Consider the following 22,035-nt stretch of genomic DNA (forward strand, 5'->3'; position numbering starts at 1 on the left):
GAATGTTGCCCCTAAAAATGAAAAGAGCCGTGGAGGCCATCAAAAAGAAAAAAAAAAGAGGAAAGGAAAAAAATGAAAAGAAAGAAAAAAAGAAAAAAAAGAAAAAAGAAAAAAAAGAGAATAAAGAAAAAGGGGGCAGCATTACTATCTTTTATCCACACTTGTGCTCATGTTTTAGCACCCGCATTATTCATAGTTATCATTTGTGCTTATGTTTAGCACCTACATTCATATGAGAGAGTTTTCATGTTTTACTAGTATAACTATGTGGGGAATTTACACTATAGAACTTGGGTTGTATATTCCGATGATGAGCCTCCTCAAAAGTGCTCTAGGTCTTCATGAGCAACCAAGTTGGATGCACCCCCACTAGTTCCATTGGAGAGCTTTCATACACATATAGCTCTATGTGCATCCGTTGCATGGCAATCACTACTCCTTGCATAGCTTCGATCATAAGGCTTCCTCTTGTCTAATGGTCATTTACAGCTTTGCAAGCCTTTCTTCCATTTGGCCTTCCAAACCCCCATTAACGTTCTTTATGCCGTAACATCCTGGTGCTAATACCAAATGCTTGCGCTCACCGGTTGAGTAGACTTCGAAACAGTTGATTCATGACGTTCATGTTTATGTTTACTTGACTGAATCCTTCTTATGTTGTGAAAATTTACTTGATGCTTGGAATGAAGGATAGAACTTCTATGCTGAATACTTAATACATCTTTAATGAACTTTGTACGGTTGCATGTCTTTAAAGCAATAGTTCATGAAAACTTCTAGCTTGTCTAACTCTTGCATTATCATCTCTTATATCAATATAGACACTTGCTTTGAATGATTTGATCTCAACTCATATGCTTTACAATAGTATGATCAAGGTTATGATGGCATGTCACTCCAGAAATTATCTTTGTTATCGTTTACCTGCTCGGGACGAGCAGAAACTAAGCTTGGGGATGCTGATACGTCTCCAACGTATCGATAATTTCTTATGTTCCATGCCACATTATTGATGATATCTACATGTTTTATGCATACTTTACATCATATTTATGCATTTTCTGGAACTAACCTATTAACAAGATGCCGAAGAGCCAGTTGCTGTTTTCTGCTGTTTTTGGTTTCAGAAATCCTAGTAAGGAAATATTCTCGGAATTGGACGAAATCAACGCCCAGGGGCCTATTTTGCCACGAAGCTTCCAGAAGACCGGAGAGTCAACGAAGTGGGGCCACGAGGTGGCCAGGAGGTAGGGCGGCGCGGCCCCACCCTTGGCCGCGCCGACCTGTCTCCTAGGCCCCTCGCGACGCCCCCTGACCTACCCTTCCGCCTACAAATAGCCTTCGTCGCGAAACCCCCAGTACCAAAAGCCACGGTACGAGAAACCTTCCAGAGCCGCCGCCATCGCGAAGCCAAGATCTGGGGGACAGGAGTCTCTGTTCCGGCACGCCGCCGGGACGGGGAAGTGCCCCCGGAAGGCTCCTCCATCGACACCACCGCCATCTTCATCAACGCTGCTATCTCCCATGAGGAGGGAGTAGTTCTCCATCGAGGCTCGGGGCTGTACCGGTAGCTATGTGGTTAATCTCTCTCCTATGTACTTCAATACAATAATCTCATGAGCAGCCTTACATGATTGAGATTCATATGATGATGCTTGTAATCTAGATGTCATTGTGCTAGTCAAGTGAATTTTACTTATGTGATCTCCGGAGACTCCTTGTCCCACGTGTGTAAAGGTGACAGTGTGTGCACCGTGTGGGTCTCTTAGGCTATATTTCACAGAATACTTATTCACTGTTATGAATGGCATAGTGAAGAGCTTATTTATATCTCTTTATGATTGCAATGTGTTTTGTATCACAATTTATGTGTGCTACTCTAGTGATGTTATTAAAGTAGTTTATTCCTCCTGCACGGTGTAATGGTGACAGTGTGTGCATCGTGTTAGTACTTGGCGTAGGCTATGATTGTGATCTCTTGTAGATTATGAAGTTAACTATTGCTATGATAGTATTGATGTGATCTATGCCTCCTTTCGTAGCGTGAAGGTGACAGTGTGCATGCTATGTTAGTACTTGGTTTGGTTGTGTTGATCTGTCATGCACTCTAAGGTTATTTAAACATGAATATCGAATATTGTGGAGCTTGTTAACTCCGGCATTGAGGGTTCGTGTAATCCTACACAGTTAGTGGTGTTCATCATCCAACAAGAGAGTGTAGAGTCTAGCATCTATCTATTTATTCTGTTATGTGATCAATGTTGAGAGTGTCCACTAGTGAAAGTATAATCCCTAGGCCTTGTTCCTAAATACTGCTATCGCTATTTGTTTACTGTTTTACTGCATCTGTACTGTCCGCAATATTACCACCACCAACCACACGCCAGTCCTGGACAGCAAAGCACTTTTCTGGTGCCATTGCTACTGCTCATACTTATTCATACCACCTGTATTTCACTATCTCTTCGCCGAACTAGTGCACCTATTAGGTGTGTTGGGGACACAAGAGACTTCTTGCTTTGTGGTTGCAGGGTTGCTTGAGAGGGATATCTTTGACCTCTTCCTCCCTGAGATCGATAAACCTTGGGTGATCCACTTAAGGGAAACTTGCTGCTGTTCTACAAACCTCTGCTCTTGCAGGCCCAACACTGTCTACAAGAATAGAAGCTCCCGTAGACATCAGTGGTTAGACTAACCAAAATACATAGGACAAATTCCATATAAATATATGCATATTTATAGACGAAATTGGAATTTCATGCACATCTTAGCCATTTAGGATTTGATATAGTCTATACTGTATATTGGATCAAACAAAGCAAGCATGCCATAAATGTAAACATATTACATATAAGCATGCACAAACACTTTCAAGATCCAAATAAGATAAAATTTTGGAAAAAAACACCAAAAGTTTCAAGAAAGCATAAAAGGTGTGACAAAACACATCTGTTGTCCAAATTATATCCAAGAAGTAAATCAACAAAGATTTGTTCAACAAAGTTCAACAAATGAACTAAGTAGAAACCATGGAGCATAAAGGATGGAATAAAGCAAACATGCTCAAAAATTTATCTCATTCAAGCAAACAAAACATAGAACAAAGAATGAGATAGCAAACTCCCAAAAGAGCAAGGTTATAATAAATAAACCAAACCCTTTACACTTTTCACAATGACACAATGTACCAAAAAAAGGTTTGTCTTCCAAAAACAAACACTTGATATGAATCAAGAGATTTTATCAAAATATTTTTCGAAGGGGCAAGGAAGACATATGGGAGCTACAAATTTTTTCTTGGAAATAAAATAAGGCAATAAGAAGTAATCCAATGTGAATATGATCCATAAATTTTACCACATACAATGTTATCAATTTTCAAAGACAACGAGAATATTGGAATTAATTTCCTATGGTATATTTTAAGGATTCGAGATCAACTTCACAAAATGCATATGGTCAATATATCCAATCATGCAAAGAAATGATTATAATAACTTGAAGCAAACAGTTCCCCAAATAAGATATAGATATGTATTTGAGCAAACCGCACCAAGAATCTCTTACTCAAACAAAAGACCAAAAGATAAGCAATAAGAGATTTTAATAAAAGAGGAGCTTGTTTGAGAAAACATGCCACCTAGGAATATGATAGTTAACAATATCAACTCTAAGTGGCAAAAACTCACATGCTCAAATTTTCTAGGCTTGTGATATGCACAAAGCATATTACCCCCCATAATGTGATAAAACATTAGAGATAATTAATTGACATTTAGAATTTGAATTTCTCATGAGTATGACATACCACATAGCGATTAGATAATCTTGCAATATCAACACTAAGTGGTACCACTCATGTACACACATTTTAAGGAAAGTGAGGTGCACAAAGCATAACACTCCCCCAAAATGGGATGTTACATTAATCACTTGAAAAGAGCCAAATAAGATACCATCAAGATGAATTAGAGGCTCAAAGCAAAATACAAAAGTAATTGATGTGTCAAACAATCATACTTGAATACACAAGACAAGAGAGTAAGATACAACATATACAAAAACATACTTGGTACAAAACCAAAACATGCAAAGGGGCAAGTAACTTACAATGTAAAGAATTTAAGTACAAGTTACCGCAAAGAGGAACATTGGATATAAGATATAGATGACAATCCTTATGACTTGGCTTGATGAAATATAATATATGAAGATCCCTTTATTCTTCATGAGGTAGCCAAGTCTCCAATGTCCTCCAAATACACCTATTGTGAACTTGTTGGTACCCAACCAAGTTGGTTCCTTAGAGGTTAGTCATAGTAGATTTGGCAATCCAAATGGTTTTTTTACACCACTTTGAGTTCCAACAAACTTGGCAAACACATTGCCATACTTATCCTTCCCAAGAGAACAATCATCATCAACAATGATAGGTTTATATAAGGTATCGTTTAAGTATGAAGAGGCAAAGTGCACCTTCTAGCGGCAAACATAACAATGTGTGCTCCCCTTCTTCTTCTTTGTTGACTTCTTGACTTGGGGAGCTTTAGCTTGATTCTACTTGGGAAGCTATTGTCCTATCTTCAACTTGAGGTTGAGCCTGAGGTTGACCTTGTGGCCACTTCCCTTGTTGCTTCTCACTCAAGCCCTTCAACCTTGAACTTGAAACAAATGATCTTGGCCGAATTCTTTACTTGTTCTTGGCCCTTATTCTTGTTGCTCCTGCTCTTGTTATTGGAGTTGAATCCAAGTCCACTCTTGTCATTGGGGGATTTTTGCACAACTCCACATATTGTCAAGTGCGGATTTCCCTTCATGACGTTTTTCCAATCTTTCTTCAAAGAAATGACTTGGGCCTCAAGATATTTGATTTCCTCTACATGGTTAGTAGAAATACAGATACTAGAGGAAGTAGAAGCTTCATTGTTAGAGCAACAAGGCAAAGCAAGTAATCCAACACAAGGAGTATCAATAGTTTGACTAGATGGATTACTAGGACTATCACATGGCAATATAGAATTTTGAGTAGAGGTTGTGCTAATGTCCACATGAGGCTCACAATATGTTACCTTAGTGATACTTTCCTCATGAGCTAACTTTAGCCCATCATAGGATATTAGAAATCATTATGAGATCCCGAGAGCTTTTCATGATTTTCTTCCAATTTCCTATAATTGCTAGCAAATCAAGTTGAGCCCTTAGCTCAACATTCTCCTTTAATGTAGATGATTCACAAGAAGTAGAGTTGGTAGCGCAAGCATCATCAATAGATTTTTCATTTCAAGCTCATAAGATTCAACTTTTTGTGTGAGGAGAAAAGTAGTATGCTTCTCATCGGCAAGCTCTTGCTTAAGGAGATTGAATCTCATTCTCCCATTTTCAACATGGGACTCCAACTCATCTATGGTTTCCTTATATTAATTTATTCATGGTTTCCATAGAGTGTTCGAGACTAGCATGTGCTTTTTTATTACCACGAAGAGAAGCATACACAAGTCCCATATCATGGAAGGCAGTATATTCTTCATCATTATCATTATCATCATCATCATTAGAGGAGGTGTTGGAAGTAAAAGTAGGAGATACCTTTGATCTCTTTGTCATAAGGCACATGTGGATAGTGGGGGGTGATGATGATTCATTAGTAAGGGGGAAACTTCACTATCAAGAGTAGGGCAATATTTTGCAAGATGGCCATACTCATGGCATTCACATCACTTCATTTTCTTGATGATATACTTCTTTGTTCTTCTAGCAATTTCCTTCCCAATGATGTGACCCAATTTTCTCTTGATTTCCTCTGCATGATTAGTCACACAACAACTAGAGAAAATAGTGGCATTTTGATCATGGCCACAACTAGACATAAGCATATCATCACAAAACTTAATCAAGCAAATACTAGGAGATATGCAAGGACCTTTAACACAAGAATGTGTGAAATATCTATTACATGTTGTATTTAGGTCCAATGATGAAACATTGAAATGGGATAGATAAGAAGGATCACCAATAGTGAGCACACTATGAACATTAAAATTTTCATCACCACTCACCATATCATTACCTTGTGTCTTGCAACACATTGGTGAAGTGAATGAAGATGAAAACTCATCGCGGTCGAAGGTGGAAGCAACTTGGATCTCTTCATGATGTGAAGGAGAAGAGAGCCCCTCGTAAGAACAACTACCCTAATGAGAAGTGGGCACACCATAAAATTTTTCAAGCATGATCCACATCTCATGAGAAGACTTGAATTTTCCAAGCATCACAAACATCAAATGAACCTTTGGGCACAAATAGGATGCAAACTCATCAGATACTTGAGCTTCAAGATGTAAGTATTTCTCTTCCTCTAAAGATAGATTTTGAGGATCCATCGGAGGAGAAAACCTACATCTAGAAATCGCTCTATATTTGGACACAAGGTCCGAAGATGACAAAGCATGTGATTTCTCTACAAAGGATAGTCATTTGTGCCATCAAATATAAATGTGTCATTGTGAACTATACTACTAGCCGACCTCTTTACTCTCAAGGCAGAGAAGCCTAAAACAAGGAGAGACCTTGCTCTGATACCAATTAAAAGAACGAGATGTCGCCTAGGGGGGAGGGGGATGAATAGGCATTGTAAGAACTATTATGGATTTGGCTTGTAAGAATGCAGAATTAAACTAACATTTATTTTACAAGCACAAAACCTTAATGTGCTAGGATCAACTAAGTGCAGCAACAATAACTTAGATAAGCAAGATATGAATAAGATATATATAGCACAAGTGATAGGAAGATATAAGTACTTCAAGCACAATGGCTATCACAAGGAAAGTAAACTCAGGTATAGAGATAACCGAGTCACGCGAAGACAAAGATGTATTCCCGTGTCCCCCCACGCAAGGTGAGGTACGTCACGTTGGAGAGATGCGGGCTACCACGAAGGTCTTCCGAACGCCACGAAGGCTTGCCTTCTTCTCCAAGCCATTCCACGAAGGACAAAGGCCTTTCCATTATGGTTAGCTTTTCCTCCACTCCGGAGATGGCAAGCTCCACAACCACTTCACAACCTCCACGAAGGATAAGCCCAGGCCTCTTCACAATCTTCCATGAAGAGGTCACCGGAGCAACAACCACCAAGCCAACTAGGAGGTCACACTCGAAGAGTAAAAAGCTCACGTTCTCTCACTCGAACTAATCGTAATGGAGAGCTCAACACTATGCAAGGATGCAAATCAAGAACACCAAGAAAAGTGCTCAAATCCTTCTCTCTCAACTACCACAAAAGCAACAAATGCTATGGGGGAACTAGAGAGGAAGAAAAATGGTGGAGCTCAACAAATGACTCCAAGATCAGGATCCACGGGGTTACCCTCACTTAGAGGAGGATTTGTTTGGTGGGAATTGTAGATCTAGATCTCCTCTTCCAAAGCCCTCAAAAGATGCAAGAATCATAGGAGGGACAGGGGAGGAAGCATCCTCAAGAGGTTCAACAATGGTGGCCAAAAACATGCTCAAGAACACTTAGAACAATGGGGAAGAAGGCCCCTTTTATAGCCCATAAAAATATGACCGTTTGGGGCAAAACTTGAGCCAACCCGGCGCTGAGTCCGGCAGGCCGGGCTGGCTGACGACCTACCCGGCAGCAGCACCCGGCCTGCCAAGTGAGATGCCGAAAATGCGACAACTTTTGCATCCGGACCCTACTTCGATGATCTTGGACTCGTTGGAATCACAACAACAAGCTCTACAACATTATGCATAGAAACATAATAGTCCAACCATTGAGTAAGAACAATAATATGAAAGGTTTGGCCTATCTATAAAAAATCAAATCGGTAAAACATCCAAACATGAAAACACAATAGAAGGTGCATACGAATTCCGTTTTAGATAAACTTGGACTTCTTGTAAAGCGAGCAACAAGCTCAAGAACCTCAAATAAAGAAATATCAAGAAGCGACAAGAATATAGGGATGCAAATAATGCAAAGGATTGAGCTCCCTAAGACGATGCGATCAAATTACTCAACCGAAAGCCCCTCTTGATAGTGCGGCTATCTATCCTATAACTCGGTGTCTCAACAACCACCTTGAGACCGGTAGAAGGAAAACCTAGCAAGGACATAACTTTGCCTTGCGCATCCCGCTTGATCTTGATGATGACGCTTCATGCTTCATTCAAGTCGGAATGCCCACTTGTTCATTATTGCTCAGTGAAGACTCATGATTGCTTCCCCATACACCACTATGGGAAAGCTCCATTGAGGCATATCTTCAAACGTACATTATCATCAAATGGACGACAAGCTTCAAGCATGATCTTCTCGATATACACATCTTGAACTTGCCCTTCTGAATCTTGATGACATCCATACTTGATGCCATCCTCACATGGGTTATATGAGATCATACTTCTTGATGCATGCCATGACAAGATACCTAACCCACATAGACAACAAAAATGCACATATATAGTGGGTTAGCTCATGAAGCATAATTGACAAGGCTTACCATACCACAAGATCACATGATCCGAAGTGGTACAATCTTTATGATTCATGTGTTAACCAACTTGAATTCAATCTTCACTCTTAGTCTTGGTCAACCTTGTATCTCTTCATGCTCTAGCATAATATCTTGATCATTCATTGCTTAATACATAATCTACAGCATGGTTAACTTGAGTTCGACACAAGAACTCCATCTTCATTCCTTGTTCTTGTTCTTGATCATATCATATTCTTCTCTTCAAATCGACGATCTTGATGCCAGTACCAAATGCATAACATTATATTCATGGCATCCACACTTGAATCCAACATATGGACTTCAAGAATTACCTATGGAGTATTCCTTCATATAAATACAATGTAAATATTAGTCCATAGAGGATTGTCATTAATTACCAAAACACACTTAGGGGCAGTGTACCCTTGCAAACTCGAGTCCACACAAGAACTCCATCTTTATTTCTTCTTCTTGATCATATCATATTCTTCTCTTCAAATCGATGACCTTGATGGCAATACCAAAGGTATAACATTATATTCATGGCATCCATATTTGAATCCAACATATGGACTTCAAGAAATACCTATGTGATATTCCTTCATATAAACACAATGAAAACATTAGTCCATAGATGATTATCATTAATTACCAAAAACACACTTAGGGGTAATGTACCCTTACACCTTGCGCAATGTCCAAGTTCAACAAAGTGTAGATAACGACAACACCTCCCATTCATGCTTCTCATATATCATTCTCCTGCTTTGTCTCATGAGCAATGCCTCCTCTGCAACAAGCATCTTCTTCCTGACAAGAATAGCTTAGTCTTATTCTCACCTCTCTTTCTCTAGCAACTTTGCAAAATAAAAGTAACGTTTTCTTATCCCCAACTTCACTGTAGTAGTTGTCTAACATGAATAGGAAAAAGTAATGCTGTAAATGTTTTTGTATTTTTCAAATAAATAAGTTTGTACTTTAAAACAACAGTAAAATTAAGTAACAGTTGTTTCTTGTATAGAAAATGGACCGGGATGCATGGGTTCGTGATTCACTTGAACTTTGTCTCTGAAGACATGGTGGCACAATATAGGCACAATATAGGCGGAAATGTGGTTTGGCTCCCGGGTGCATCTACACTCGCGCCCTGGACCAACCATGCCTGGACAGATGGAAGCCCATGTGGGTATATTCGTGAGTATTGGAGGCAGTATCTGGATTAATAAACAGTGCCCAGGCCCACTAGCCAGCACAGTTGAATATGTCGCAGTCCTCAACATATTGACGGCACATATGGCGGCTGACGACTTGGACCGTACACCCACCGTCTTGGACCGCACATGTTCGTGGCCCAACGGTGCGATGCCTGGTACCACGCGTGGAGTAACGCATGGCTTCATCTCTTTCATCCATACTGAGGGATTGGCTGCTCATGCTACACCCCTGCATCGCCTAGGATTGGGAAACTGCTCGTCTAGCTCTCTCTTCACACAATCCTTATTGTCTATCTGAATGAACACCCCATATGCTTCTCTAAGCCTGGAAGCTGAACGCAAAGTCCGTACACCTACAACAAAGGTTAGAAGCACAACTTCAGACAGTGAGCAGCAACTACCCGTATCAGATTCAGAGTCACTCAACTGGAAAGTTTTTCACCACCACATAGTAATGTCATTAACACTTGCATACCAGTTATAGTGCCGACTGCCGAGGCTCCAACTGGACGATGCCCCTGGATATGTCGCCACTCGCGGTACCTGCTGAATACGCAGTATAACATAGCATTAAGAATTATCGAGCTCCCACCCTTTGCATCCCAGGTATATACTCAAATTCATGAATTAGCTGCTGATGCACAATGATGAGTTGTACTGGTCGTCTTTGCACTCCCGTCACCATGTCCTCCTTGATATGCAAACTGTATACCATTATTAGAATTACAAGAATCTAGGAACACACTATCACAATTATGCACAGCTAAACCCATTACCGCTGCCCGATTAGGTAGCTGCCAGTTCCTCACGATCAGCTGACTCATTGACTGCAATTTTTCTGACAAAAAGTAGGCATCATTAGATTACTGAATTTGCACACCCCACAACATAAAACACAGGTCTCTGAAAATTACATGCGTCCATGAGATTCCTACCCCCTCATGCTAGACTGGCACCAGATGCAAACCGAACTCTCTTTGGTGCATTCAAAGGTAAACCAGCGTGATCTCGTTTATTTCTCCTATCTCGGATAGGCGTGGATGACTGGACGGGTTTGGCAACACCATTTCAGCCGCTGGAGCATCTGGCATGTCATCGTCCATTTCTGGCACTTCAGGTTCCTCGATATCATCTGTTCCATTAGGCACAACAGCTCCACCACTGGCAACACACAATTTTCTGAATTAAAATTATGCATACCCCTTAATTTTTCCATTATAGGGAATACGAACACAAGGTGTGCTACAAACAGAAGGAGAACTCACCCACTGAAAATTTTGGAGCATCTTTTCCATTTTTTTCTGGAACCCCTGCAAATACGCAATTCTGATTCTGTTCAGCGGCAACCATTGTGTCTCCATGGCGCCATGTCCGCTGGTGCCTGACCCACCTTTACCCTGCACAGGTTCGCAACATCAACCATTGGTTAGTTACAGCTACAGAACACTCATACTAATTCTGATCGTCATTTCGCCTTTTTACACACAACTGCACAAACTGATAACTGTTGGCAACCTGCTAGCGAGGGCTGCAAATTCATGCTATCTCTGTATGTGTAAATTCTACCTTATCATCACTGCCACTTACCTGCATCTAGTTCACTCAACAACTGAACAATTTACTTTTTCTATACAGGAATGGGTACCTCAGCAGTTCACAACCTGGCTCAGATTCTTGCCATTTCCAGATAAATTTGAACTCTAACTACAACGCACAACCCCCTCTAATATTCACTAACTTCACACCAGTGCATCATTCACAATAACAATTCTTCTTTACCTGACGATGCACGATCAGTCGTTACTCAAATCGACATGATTTTACCTTTTCTGCTAGGCTGATTTTCATGTGTTGCTTACACCAGTCGACCAAACTCAGATTTCTGGGTTCCTTTTTATATGTTATATCCACCCGCAAAAAAAGACTGACATTTTCCAAAATTTCAGAAATTGCGAATATGCTTCCTAGTTTTTTACCTCTTGGCGCAGTCCATCAATGTCTGATTCACGGTGCACTGAGTTCAATTGGCCTGCCGTCCCCTTCTTCATCGCCGGCACCTGCTAGCGCTTGCAAGATGCCCACCACGGATGGATCTGACTTCAACCGACCCGACATGGCTGCACGCACCATCTTCCACCACTGCATCACGGATGGATCTGCACCATTTTCGGCCACAACACCTGCACCCTCGTAGATTGGCGCACAGCAATGGCAGAAATACGCCGTCATAATTGGGGGCAAAATTCTCACCCATAGTTTCCAATCGAGGAAAATCGCATGCACTAACTCCAGGGGAAATCCATAGCAGCGCCGGTGAAGTACCGTTGTGTCTCACCGGCGCCAGACGAGTCGCCGGAATAGGTCTGGGGAACCGATGATGTGCTGCTAGAGTCGTGTGGCCAGTGGCCTGCTCTGTTTCTGTACCATGTTGGTCCATGTAATCATGTCCTTCTTGTTCCGCGGGTACAGGTTGGCAGTGCCACTTCTCCGTCGAACTCAACCCTCGTACTGTACAGCGGGGTACGAGCGTATCCCTATTTTTCTGCTGCTTGGGTGTCAGAGTATTGTCCTGGGTACACCAATTTTGGAGCACTTTCTGATGGTCCAGATGTCAGGAGCAAGTACACCCGGGAGCCAAAACTGCATCCCCCAATATAGGCTCAATATGAAAACTTATGATAGTGTGCAGGTTCTATGTTTGTTTTTTCATAATAATTTATATGGGCATTGCATTCTTATGTCAAGATAATGCAAAAAAATCTTACTAATACTATCAAAGGAAGTGGGTTTGCATACTTAGAGTGAAGTAGTTAAATAGGACATTGCTTTAAGTAAGATGGCATGATCTCATATGCGTGATTTCAAACCAATACTGCTCTTTTCTGTCATTGAGAAGTCTAGCACACCTCATGATAGTAGTTTCCATCAATAATAATAGTAACAATAATAATACTAGTACTAATACTAATACTGATAATAGTAGTAGTAATAAACTAATAATAATAATAATAGGTGCATGGGAAGGTTGCTCATGCATAATATTGGAGTTTTGAGTTTGAGAGCTAATATCATACTGATATGGGTATGTCTAATTGGGCGGTTTGTGTCACCCTGGTGCGTGTGAAAGAAGCCCGAAGCCTGCAAGATAAAGTCTGTCGAATAAGGAAAGGTCCACTACGGAGCCGGCATATTTCTAGTTAGGCAAGTCACATATGTAAACCAACCCTGGGACCTAGCCTCTTATATAAAGGCTGGGAGGAGCCAACGGAAGATCATCGAATCTTTACTGTAAACCCTAGCTTGTTCTAGTTTACGACGCTTTAGTCTTATAATCAATCTATCGGATAAGCCGTATTTGTCTGACCAATTGACGAACTGCCAACACACCACTTTTACCTGAACCCTAAGTCCATATCCATGGATATTGTCGAGGTGACCTCTCGTCAATTGGCGCCTTTTGTGGAAAGCTTGGACTTGGAGTCATAGAGTCGGCGATTTTTTCGGTTTCACCAAGCAACAACTCGATAATCGACGGGGAGATCAGGTTCAGTTCCATCAATTTTCTTCCACACCCGTATGTTTCATATGCACTGAGTAGCTCATATAGATGTGAAAAAAGGTTGCGGCATCACTTCTCCATAAGTACATTTTTTTATTCGTGCATGCTCCTTCTATCCACGAAAGTATTTTCAACTTTTTGAAAACGTCAAGCATTTTATGTTTAATTGTGTTTATACAAAAATGTACCAATATATTTGCCACCAAATTAGTACCATTAGATTCGTGATAAAATATATTTTTGTCACTAGCTATTTAATTTTGTATATTTTTTGAATATACTTGGTCAAAGTTTGAGACAGTTTAACTTTTCAAGAAAGTTGCAAGTACACTCTTCCGTGGAGTACGCAGTTGTGCGTACGGGTATTTGAATTGTACCGTCACAAATACTCTAGTCAAGTAACGCAAACGTTTCATTCTGTTATTTTTTTTAAAAAAAACAGGCCACCCTTCCAAATTATTGTTTTCTTGAGCATTCGCAAAATTCAATTTCAGAAGCCTCTCCCTCTCGCCGGCCGCTCAACCATCCTAGCAGCTATGGATCACACCGCGGAGCACCTCGATCCCGCCGCCGCGGCATCCGCGCCCGCCTCCGTCGCCGAGGTCAACGCCTGGCTGGCTTCCCTGGCTGCGGAGGGAGGCGGAGTGGGAGGGCGCGGAGGCGGTGGGGCGGTGGCCTCCGAGCTGTCGCTGGGGCCCGACCCCACGCCGCGCGGGGTGTCGTACCTCCGCGCGCTCGCGGCGGCGTCGCAGGCGCGGTCCCGTGCGGCCGGGATAGCGGCCACGGGGCTGCGCGCGCAGGCCGCGGAGTACCGGGCCGAGGCGGCGCGCCTGCGGGAGGCGCTGGAGCGGGCTGGCCTCGCAAGGGACGCGCTCCCTCCGCCTGCTGCCTCCGCCGCGCGCGCCGTCGCAGCTGTCGCGAACCTCTTGGCCATCCGCGACACCGAGACGAGCAGGTGACTTGGGGCTAGGGTTCGTGTTGTTTTCTCTCGTGCACTTAATGGGCGTTAGATCTAGGCCTCTGATGGGAAGAATTATTCATGGTTTCCGACTTTAAACCTCGAAATTGAATGGATTCCGATGATTGTGCCGTTTCAGTGAGCAGGGTGTCTGCGGGGGATATCGGTGTTTTACGAAATGACAACTAAATACATAGTACCATTCTTAAAATGACAACTAAATAACAGAAATGGCTTTAAAAATGGACGAAGAAATCAAAGGCTTTGACTATTTAAATAAATGACTCCTGTTGGAGCTAGGGATATGACTAGCAAGCACAATGTAGCAATCTACTTGACTGGGGTGTTCCTGAGAGACTGGACCTGGTAGAGAAGCAGAGTTGCTCTTATGCGCATAAAGACATACGATACGGGAAAGGGTGTGGGTACTTTGAGTGAGGGTATGCTCTAGTGAGGATAGAAGTGTTTCAAAAAATTGATTATGAGACTTGGGCAGCACGAAATAATATAAACTGGCGAAAACAATGAAGGTGAGCTTTTGCATATGAGAACCTCTGTGCTTGGCTCTTTCAAAGGATTGATTTCTGGTGCAGGCTCGAGCTTGTATCGGTTTGGGATCAGGTTGAGCTTGACTCGTACCTGATTTTTATTTGTACAACCCTACTGAACATAGACTACTACTATGGGTGTAGTCTCAGTGCTTCAGTTTTTCTTATAAATTTTGAAATGGTGGCGTTGCAGCTTTGTGGTGGCCAGTGCAGACTTGTGGCTGAGGAGAGCAGAAGTGGAGGAGAAGAGGGACAAAGTGCATAAAGAGTCGAAGGCACTTCTTGATTATACAAGGAAGGCCATCACCAAGCTTACTGAGCTCAAAAAGTGAGTTGATAATTGCTTCGTTTTTAGTTACTTCAGGAGTACACTAATTATCACCACATCTTGTTAGAAAAATGTGATATATATAATAATCTGTTCACAGGATGCTGGAAAAATTTAAAAATGATGTTGAGAAGCAACAAGTGGAGCAAATGACAGACTGGCAGACAAAGCTGGCCATGATGGACTCAAAGGAACGTCAATATGTCCTCCAAGTCTCAAATTACAAGGTAACTGGTATTTCTGGCAATTTGTCTAATCCAAGTATGGATTTAGGACATGTGTGGTTCATAGCTAACTTTCTTGATTGAGAAAAAAGTGTGGCTAAGATGTCCAAAATTGTGGCAAGATTTAGCAAAAAGTTTTTTTTTTGAACTGTGGGGCAAAAGCTTTGCCCCAACCATTTATTAAGAAGGAAGTGCCCGGTTTATTAATGGAAGAAACCGGGCGAAAACCATACAACAAACACCAACAACATGAGGCAACACAACCACAAAGGGCAACACCTAAGACCAGCAACTCACGAAGCGACAACCCCACTCTAGCTAAGCAACCGCAGACTGACGACTACCCTAGGACCACGCAGCTGCCGTTAAGCAGTCGCGGGCGCCTTACCAATGGCGCCACCCTTCTTGCCTATGCTCCTAAGAGCCTTTTTCACCTTTTTGATTTTGCCGGTAGAAGCCTCCTCAGCTATGAGGCAAGCAATCGCCTCACCAGATCCAGGGCTAGCTGCCTCCAAGCAAGCGAGCAAGCCACCAAGCTTTTTCACGAAGACCGCCTGTTCAATACGTGCCAACATAGCTTCACGGTCGAAGAGGGGCAACCGGATGGACGGACCTCCACTATCCACAGAGGAGGGCAACTCGCAGGACTCAGACGGAGATGGGGATGGCGCGATGTCCACCGCCAAAGGCTCCAAAAGGCCAAGCTCAACTGGAAGCACCACAGATGATTTCCCACAATGATCCTGCAACTCAGGCAAGTTCTCCACAACTGGAGCCACAACCTCGGTGGCGACAACCGTCGTAAGGACAGACGACGACGCATGTAGAGCACGGGGAGAAAATTCTCCAAAGCAGCACTCAAACCCCTCATCAACAGAACCAGTCTGTATCTCAGGTGGTAGAGGCACAACCGACGCAACCTGAAGCTTGGCAAGAGCGTCCTGAACCTCAGAGCGAAGCAACTCAAACTTCTGAAGGACCTCCATGCGTAGCAGGGCAAACTGGGACTCCACAGAAGAGACTGAATCCTTGCAAAAAGTTGAGTATAGGAATATTAAAGCATGGTATAATCTGGCTGGAAACCAAACAGGCTTTTGGTTCTTAATATCGACTTGCTATATGTGGCCCACTACTTTGAAAGAAACTTGTATTGACAGTTTGCACTGCTAAAACCAATAGTGTTTTCTAGAAACTGTCAACTGTGGGATCTTAGAAGTATCTAGATCCAATGTTGTTAATTGTTACTACAAATTATCTTTGACACTTTTTAGGTTCTAGGGTTTAGGCAGAAGTCAGATGCTTATCTCAGCCAGTGTTCTAGTTGCCTGCCAGTCTTTACGTTGTTGCCTTATCTATCTGAGCTATCTGTGCCCCCTTTTGGGTCAACTTTGCATTGTATACTTAGGAGTAACACAATGTTGTCTGATTAGGAAATATACTTTGGTATCTTTCGATTCATATCCCTTTTGTCTTTTTTTTTTTTGAAACTCATATCCCTTTTGTCTATCAGGCAATGCTTAACCGAGTGGGATACACCCCAGAAGTAAATCATGGTGTGTTGATGGAAATGGCAGAGCATAAGAAGGATCTTGAGAGGAAAACTAAACCCATTGCAGACACATTACGGAGCTACCAGGATTTACCTCCAGTATGTCCTTTTCCTTCTGTTGTGTTCCTTTTATTTCCGTTGCAATCCTATGCTTATTCTTGCCAATCTCTGGCAATTGTAATCAGGACAAAGCTCTAGCTGCGCTAGCTATAGAGGACAAAAAGAGGCAGTATGCAGCTGCAGAGAAGTACCTTGAAGACGTGTTGCAATCTGCTTTAACAACACCTGGTCTATGATGTTCTGTTAATTAAATGGAAAGTTCTATTTGGTGTGTCTGATATCTTAGAATCGATTGATGTTGTAATGACTATTGGTTTTCTTGTAAGTTGTGACTTGGTTCTGTATTCTTGTAAATTCCCTGTTCGAGTGTTTTCCTACGGAAAATTTCACCATAGAAACTAATTCTGTTGCAGAGAAAAATTAAGACACTTTCTCAGGACAGCTTAACCTATTGGATTCCTTGTATAAACACGTGATTTTGGATAGACATGCTATATGCTTATAGGTTAGCCGAAGTGTGATAATCTAATGGATACAACTGTATACCACGGTATCTATGTTCATGTTTTGGTGGAGTTTCATTTGTTCTTGCATCTACATACAATGGTGCCAATTTTATCTTCAAAATATTAAAATCAAACTCGATGCTGAGCTTAACTCTTTCTGTTGGAAGATTAGCATTAGTTTTATCTGAATACTGTAGTGGAAAGTGTGGTGTTACATTCAGATAATGTATCTTTCAGGGGACTTCACATATTCTTGTTCCATCTTCCATCATCTACTGCCATAACTCAGTTTCACATATTTACTTGCTCCGAACTGAGCTGGTAGACCAGTTTTCGAGTTTATAGCCAAATAGGTTGGTTCTAATCACAATCTGCAAAGAAACTGAAGAAGAGCGAGTATATTCCTGGGAAAATTATAGGGAGCTTCCTAGAGGTGGTTACAAGCTTCAAAGAATATAGGTGACTTTCTCTTGAAGCCAATATAGATAATTCCTCTGACTCTTGTTGGTAATTGAACAGACTTATACACGATACTGAATTGTTCCATCTTTCATGCAGGTGTGGCACATGACATACCATCCACATAGGAGGAAGCTTTGGATCAAGGATTGGCAGCTTCAAATTTTTTGACAGATAAGTCCAGAGGCTTCAAATTTGTTTGGTTTATGTTATCTACTTCTGGTTATACAATATCATAGTTTTACTTGGGCTTGAGTTAGCTTGCAGCCTGCTTTATTATGTGCACATCCATTGCGATGAACTGGCCAACTTTAGCTATAGCTGCTTGCAACCAAATTTAGTTGGTCTCATCAACAAAGTCATTGTATCATGTTTTGTTCATCTGTATAGGATTATTGGGCACAATGTGTTTGGCTGATATATGTGTAGCAACATTTGAATATTAGAGTAGGTATGGAAATCTTCGGCGGGATCAAACCAAAGTCGATACTGCTTTTCTTGGCCACCTTTCCCTCTGCCATAGATGTTTGTGTGCAAGGTGTATGGCCTGCCCATGCTGTTCCCAAGATTTCGAGGTCGATCTCGTCATGTACTTGCCACTGCCCCTCTGTTATCATCTGCCCCCACATTGCAGCAGAAAGAACAGTTAATTAAAGATGCATGATTGACATGAACTTAAGCTGTTCATCTCTTGATCACTTGCATACAGTGTGGTGACAGTGCCAGCAGAGCCTTTGGCGACGAGCTTGATGTCCATGTCAAACCTCCCGAAGAGGTACTGGTTTTTTGAGCGGAACGCAAAGGTCGTCCAGCGGTCGAGGGACAACGACACAGTTTGGTGGCCACTGATGTCATCCTCTACCTTCGAGTGGCCCCATAGCATGTCAAGGCTGTCGGTCATGTCACCTATTACCTGAGATGGATAGACTGCTAGGATGAGACAGAAAGTTTCTAGAGAGGCTAGGAGATGAACCCTTGTTCTCCCCATGGCCTTCTAGTGGTGTTAAGTTAGCAGGCACACTCTGAGCGTGCTGTGTCTAAAATGGTGTGTAGACTTATATAGACTCGAGTGAATGAGGGACCAGTGTGTGAAGTCTAAACAAGATCTAACATAGCATTGGGTTGGATTTGCTGTCGAATATATAATGAACTGGATATCGTTGGTTGGTTAGTGAAGAGTTGGGTATGAAGAACTGACAAAAAGAGGTTTGAAGCAAAGCTCAAGGGGGAACAGTCAGGTGTTCAGTTGACAGTTCTATCATGGGACCAACCTGAGCCGCCCCATGGTGCCCTCTGACAAATTAAGCTGGCTTTCTTGGAACTTGAGGGTTTATGGTACTATGGCATCAAGAGGGTCTTAGGCCCATGATTTTTAAGTTGAGGGTTTATGTCCAATGCTGCTGTGGCGTTTTGTCAGGAGGAACTAATGCTGCTGTGTTGACACACACTGCTTGTAAATGGTGGTGTAAAAGCAAAAAAAAAAAAAAAGAAGCTCAAAAAACAAAAGAAAATTACAGATATAAGTAAAGAAAATGCCCCCATACTCTCCAAAAAGAACTGTTAGACTTGTGACCACAATTATTTTGTTGAAAATCAGGTCCATATTATGTTCTAGGGTCTTTACAGCTTTCAACAAATGCCACTATGCCTACGAGTCTCTGTTGATATCGCTATAGCAATGAGAATTGCTATAGAAATGGAGCATGCAGTTTTCTGTCTGGTCGACTAGACTGGTGCATCTAATGATTCGTAAAAAAAAAGACTGAAATTCTGCAGCTATAGATTTTTTTTTAGTAATACATGTATTGTGCAGCTGTCCGTAAATAAATCAAACTATCTAAAAATAGGCAAAGCCACCACCAGTAGAACACAACTCACAAGGCCATGTGCACAAGAGCCCCACATGAATTAGCAGGTAGTTTCGGATTGTGATCGTGTGTTGGTCTATTTCCAACGACCATGCTCTCTTTAGGGTTCGTTTGGTTCACATGAATTCCAAAGGAATATTGGAGGATTCCATTCCTTAGAATTTTTTTCCTTCAGAGCGTGTTTGGTTCCTAGGATTTGAAACTATAGGAATATTTCCCATGGTCTACTTTGTATACAATCCTATAGGAAAATTTCCCTTAGGTCCAACGTCATGGAAAATTTCCTTTCTTTCTATGACACATGGTTGACATACACACAACACCTTCAAAAAAATCCTGCATTTTTTCATGCAACACAACCAAACAACATATAACATACATTGCTGGGTTTTCAAATCCTATAGGATTCAACATCTCATGACATTCTATTCCTACGATTTTCCTATTCGAACGCTTTAGAAATCCTGCAATCCAAACAGACCTTTAGCTTGCGAAATTCCGCTGGAAATGTCATGGCCGAGGCAAATGTGATGCATGTTTAATGTCATGATTGGTCAGAGGCATACTCCTGAAATTTTCTCCTGGATTTGGAAGTCTGCATGTCAAGTAAAACACAAGTTTTTCTTCTGGATGGTTTTATTGGACCGTTTAAACAAAAGGAATCTATTGGCTAGAAAGAATTTTAATCTGCCTTCATACTCATGCGCCACCTTTCAGTGCAGTCAGGAAGAAACATTGATTCATCTTTTCTGGGATTGCCCATTTGCTATGAAATGCTGGGATTATATCTGCCCTCTAAGAACTTTACACCTGTCTGTCATGGATGCTTTCTATGATGTCAAGAACAAACTTAATGTTCCTTTTACTATGGAAATTATTATTGCAGCAGCTTGGGGGATATGGATTGTCAGAAATAACAAAATCTTCAAGAACCAATTGCCAACCTTTCAAAGCTGGAATGAGCTTAGAATGATACAGTAGAGGATAAAGAAAAAGTTTGGAGAAGCTTTCAATGAATGGATCCAAAACCAAGTGTAGAACTGTAGTCTTCTTTTGTTTTTGTTTCCTTCTTCCTTCTTGCCTTATACTTCTGGTATAATGGCTCTGTATTATACTGTTACTGTTGCTTTTATTAAATAATAAAAATCGCAGTGGGGATTTTTCCCACTGTTTAACCTTCAACAACAACAACAACCACCAAGCCTTTCAGTCCCAAACAAGTTGGGGTAAGCTAGAGTTGAAACCCACAAGATCTCGAAGCCAAGTCATGGTTCCGGAACGTGGATAGCTAACTTCCACGCACCCCTGTCCATGGCTAAATCTTTGTCGATATTCCAAACCTTCAGGTCTCTCTTAACGGACTCCTCCCATGTCAAGTTTGGTCTACCACGACCCCTCTTAACATTCTCAGCACGCTTTATCCGTCCGCTATGCACTGGCGCTTCCGGAGGCCTCCGTTGGATATGTCCAAACCATGTGAGACGATGTTGGACCAGCTTCTCTTCAATCGGTGCTACCCCAACTATTTCCCGTATAACGTCATTCCGTACCCGATCCTTTCTTGTGTGGCCACATATCCATCTCAACATGTGCATCTCTGCTACACCAAACTTTGGATATGTCGTCTCTTCGTTGGCCAACACTCCGCGCCATACAACATCGCAGGTCGGATAGCTTTCCTATAAAACCTGCCTTTTAGCTTTTGTGGCACTCTCTTGTCACAGAGTACGCTAGAAGCTTGGCGCCACTTCATCCAACCAGCCTTGATTCGGTGGCCCACATCTTCATCGATATCGCCATCCTTCTGCAACATGGACCCCAAATATCGAAAAGTGTCTCTCTCCGGTACCACCTGCCCATCAAGGCTAACCTCTCCCTCCTCTTGCCTAGTAGAACTGAAATTGCACCTCATGTATTCAGTTCAGTTCTACTAAGCCTAAAACCTTTCGATTCTAGAGTTCGCCTCCACAACTCTAACTTTCTATTAACCCCCGTTCGGCTATCATCGACTAGCACCACATCATCGGCAAAGAGCATACACCATGGAATATCTCCTTGTATATCCCTTGTGACCTCATCCATCACCAAATCAAAAAGATAAGGGCTCAAAGCTAACCCTTGGTGTAGCCCTATTCTAATTGGAAAGTCATCGGTGTCGCCATCACTTGTTCGAACACTTGTCACAACATTATCATACATATCCTTGATGAGGGTAATGTACTTTATTGGGACTTTGTGTTTCTCCAAGGCCCACCACA

General features: G+C 41.9%; 1 protein-coding gene and 1 pseudogene across 1 annotated transcript; one reads left to right on the top strand and one right to left on the bottom strand.

Moving 5' to 3' along the window:
• Positions 1 to 13,757: 13,757 nt before the first annotated feature.
• Positions 13,758 to 17,446, top strand: LOC127301112 (AUGMIN subunit 1). Its single transcript, XM_051331329.2, has 5 exons — positions 13,758 to 14,232; positions 14,977 to 15,111; positions 15,212 to 15,338; positions 16,846 to 16,983; positions 17,070 to 17,446. The coding sequence occupies exons 1-5, from the start codon at positions 13,814 to 13,816 to the stop codon at positions 17,178 to 17,180; spliced, it is 930 nt and encodes a 309-aa protein (XP_051187289.1). The 5' UTR covers positions 13,758 to 13,813; the 3' UTR covers positions 17,181 to 17,446.
• An 841-nt stretch (positions 17,447 to 18,287) lies between these two features.
• Positions 18,288 to 18,897, bottom strand: LOC139833765 (probable xyloglucan endotransglucosylase/hydrolase protein 16; annotated as a pseudogene).
• Between the last annotated feature and the right edge of the window lie 3,138 nt (positions 18,898 to 22,035).

The sequence above is a fragment of the Lolium perenne genome, chromosome 7 (genome assembly GCF_019359855.2).
Source record: "Lolium perenne isolate Kyuss_39 chromosome 7, Kyuss_2.0, whole genome shotgun sequence".
Lineage (NCBI taxonomy): Eukaryota > Viridiplantae > Streptophyta > Magnoliopsida > Poales > Poaceae > Lolium > Lolium perenne.

Excerpts from the sequence above, each read along its gene's own strand:
- LOC127301112 (XM_051331329.2), top strand. The coding sequence starts at position 13,814 with ATGGATCACACCGCGGAGCACCTCGATCCCGCCGCCGCGGCATCCGCG. Across the intron at positions 14,233-14,976 it reads CGCGACACCGAGACGAGCAG|CTTTGTGGTGGCCAGTGCAG; the intron begins GTGACTTGGGGC and ends GTGGCGTTGCAG. Across the intron at positions 15,112-15,211 it reads AAGCTTACTGAGCTCAAAAA|GATGCTGGAAAAATTTAAAA; the intron begins GTGAGTTGATAA and ends ATCTGTTCACAG.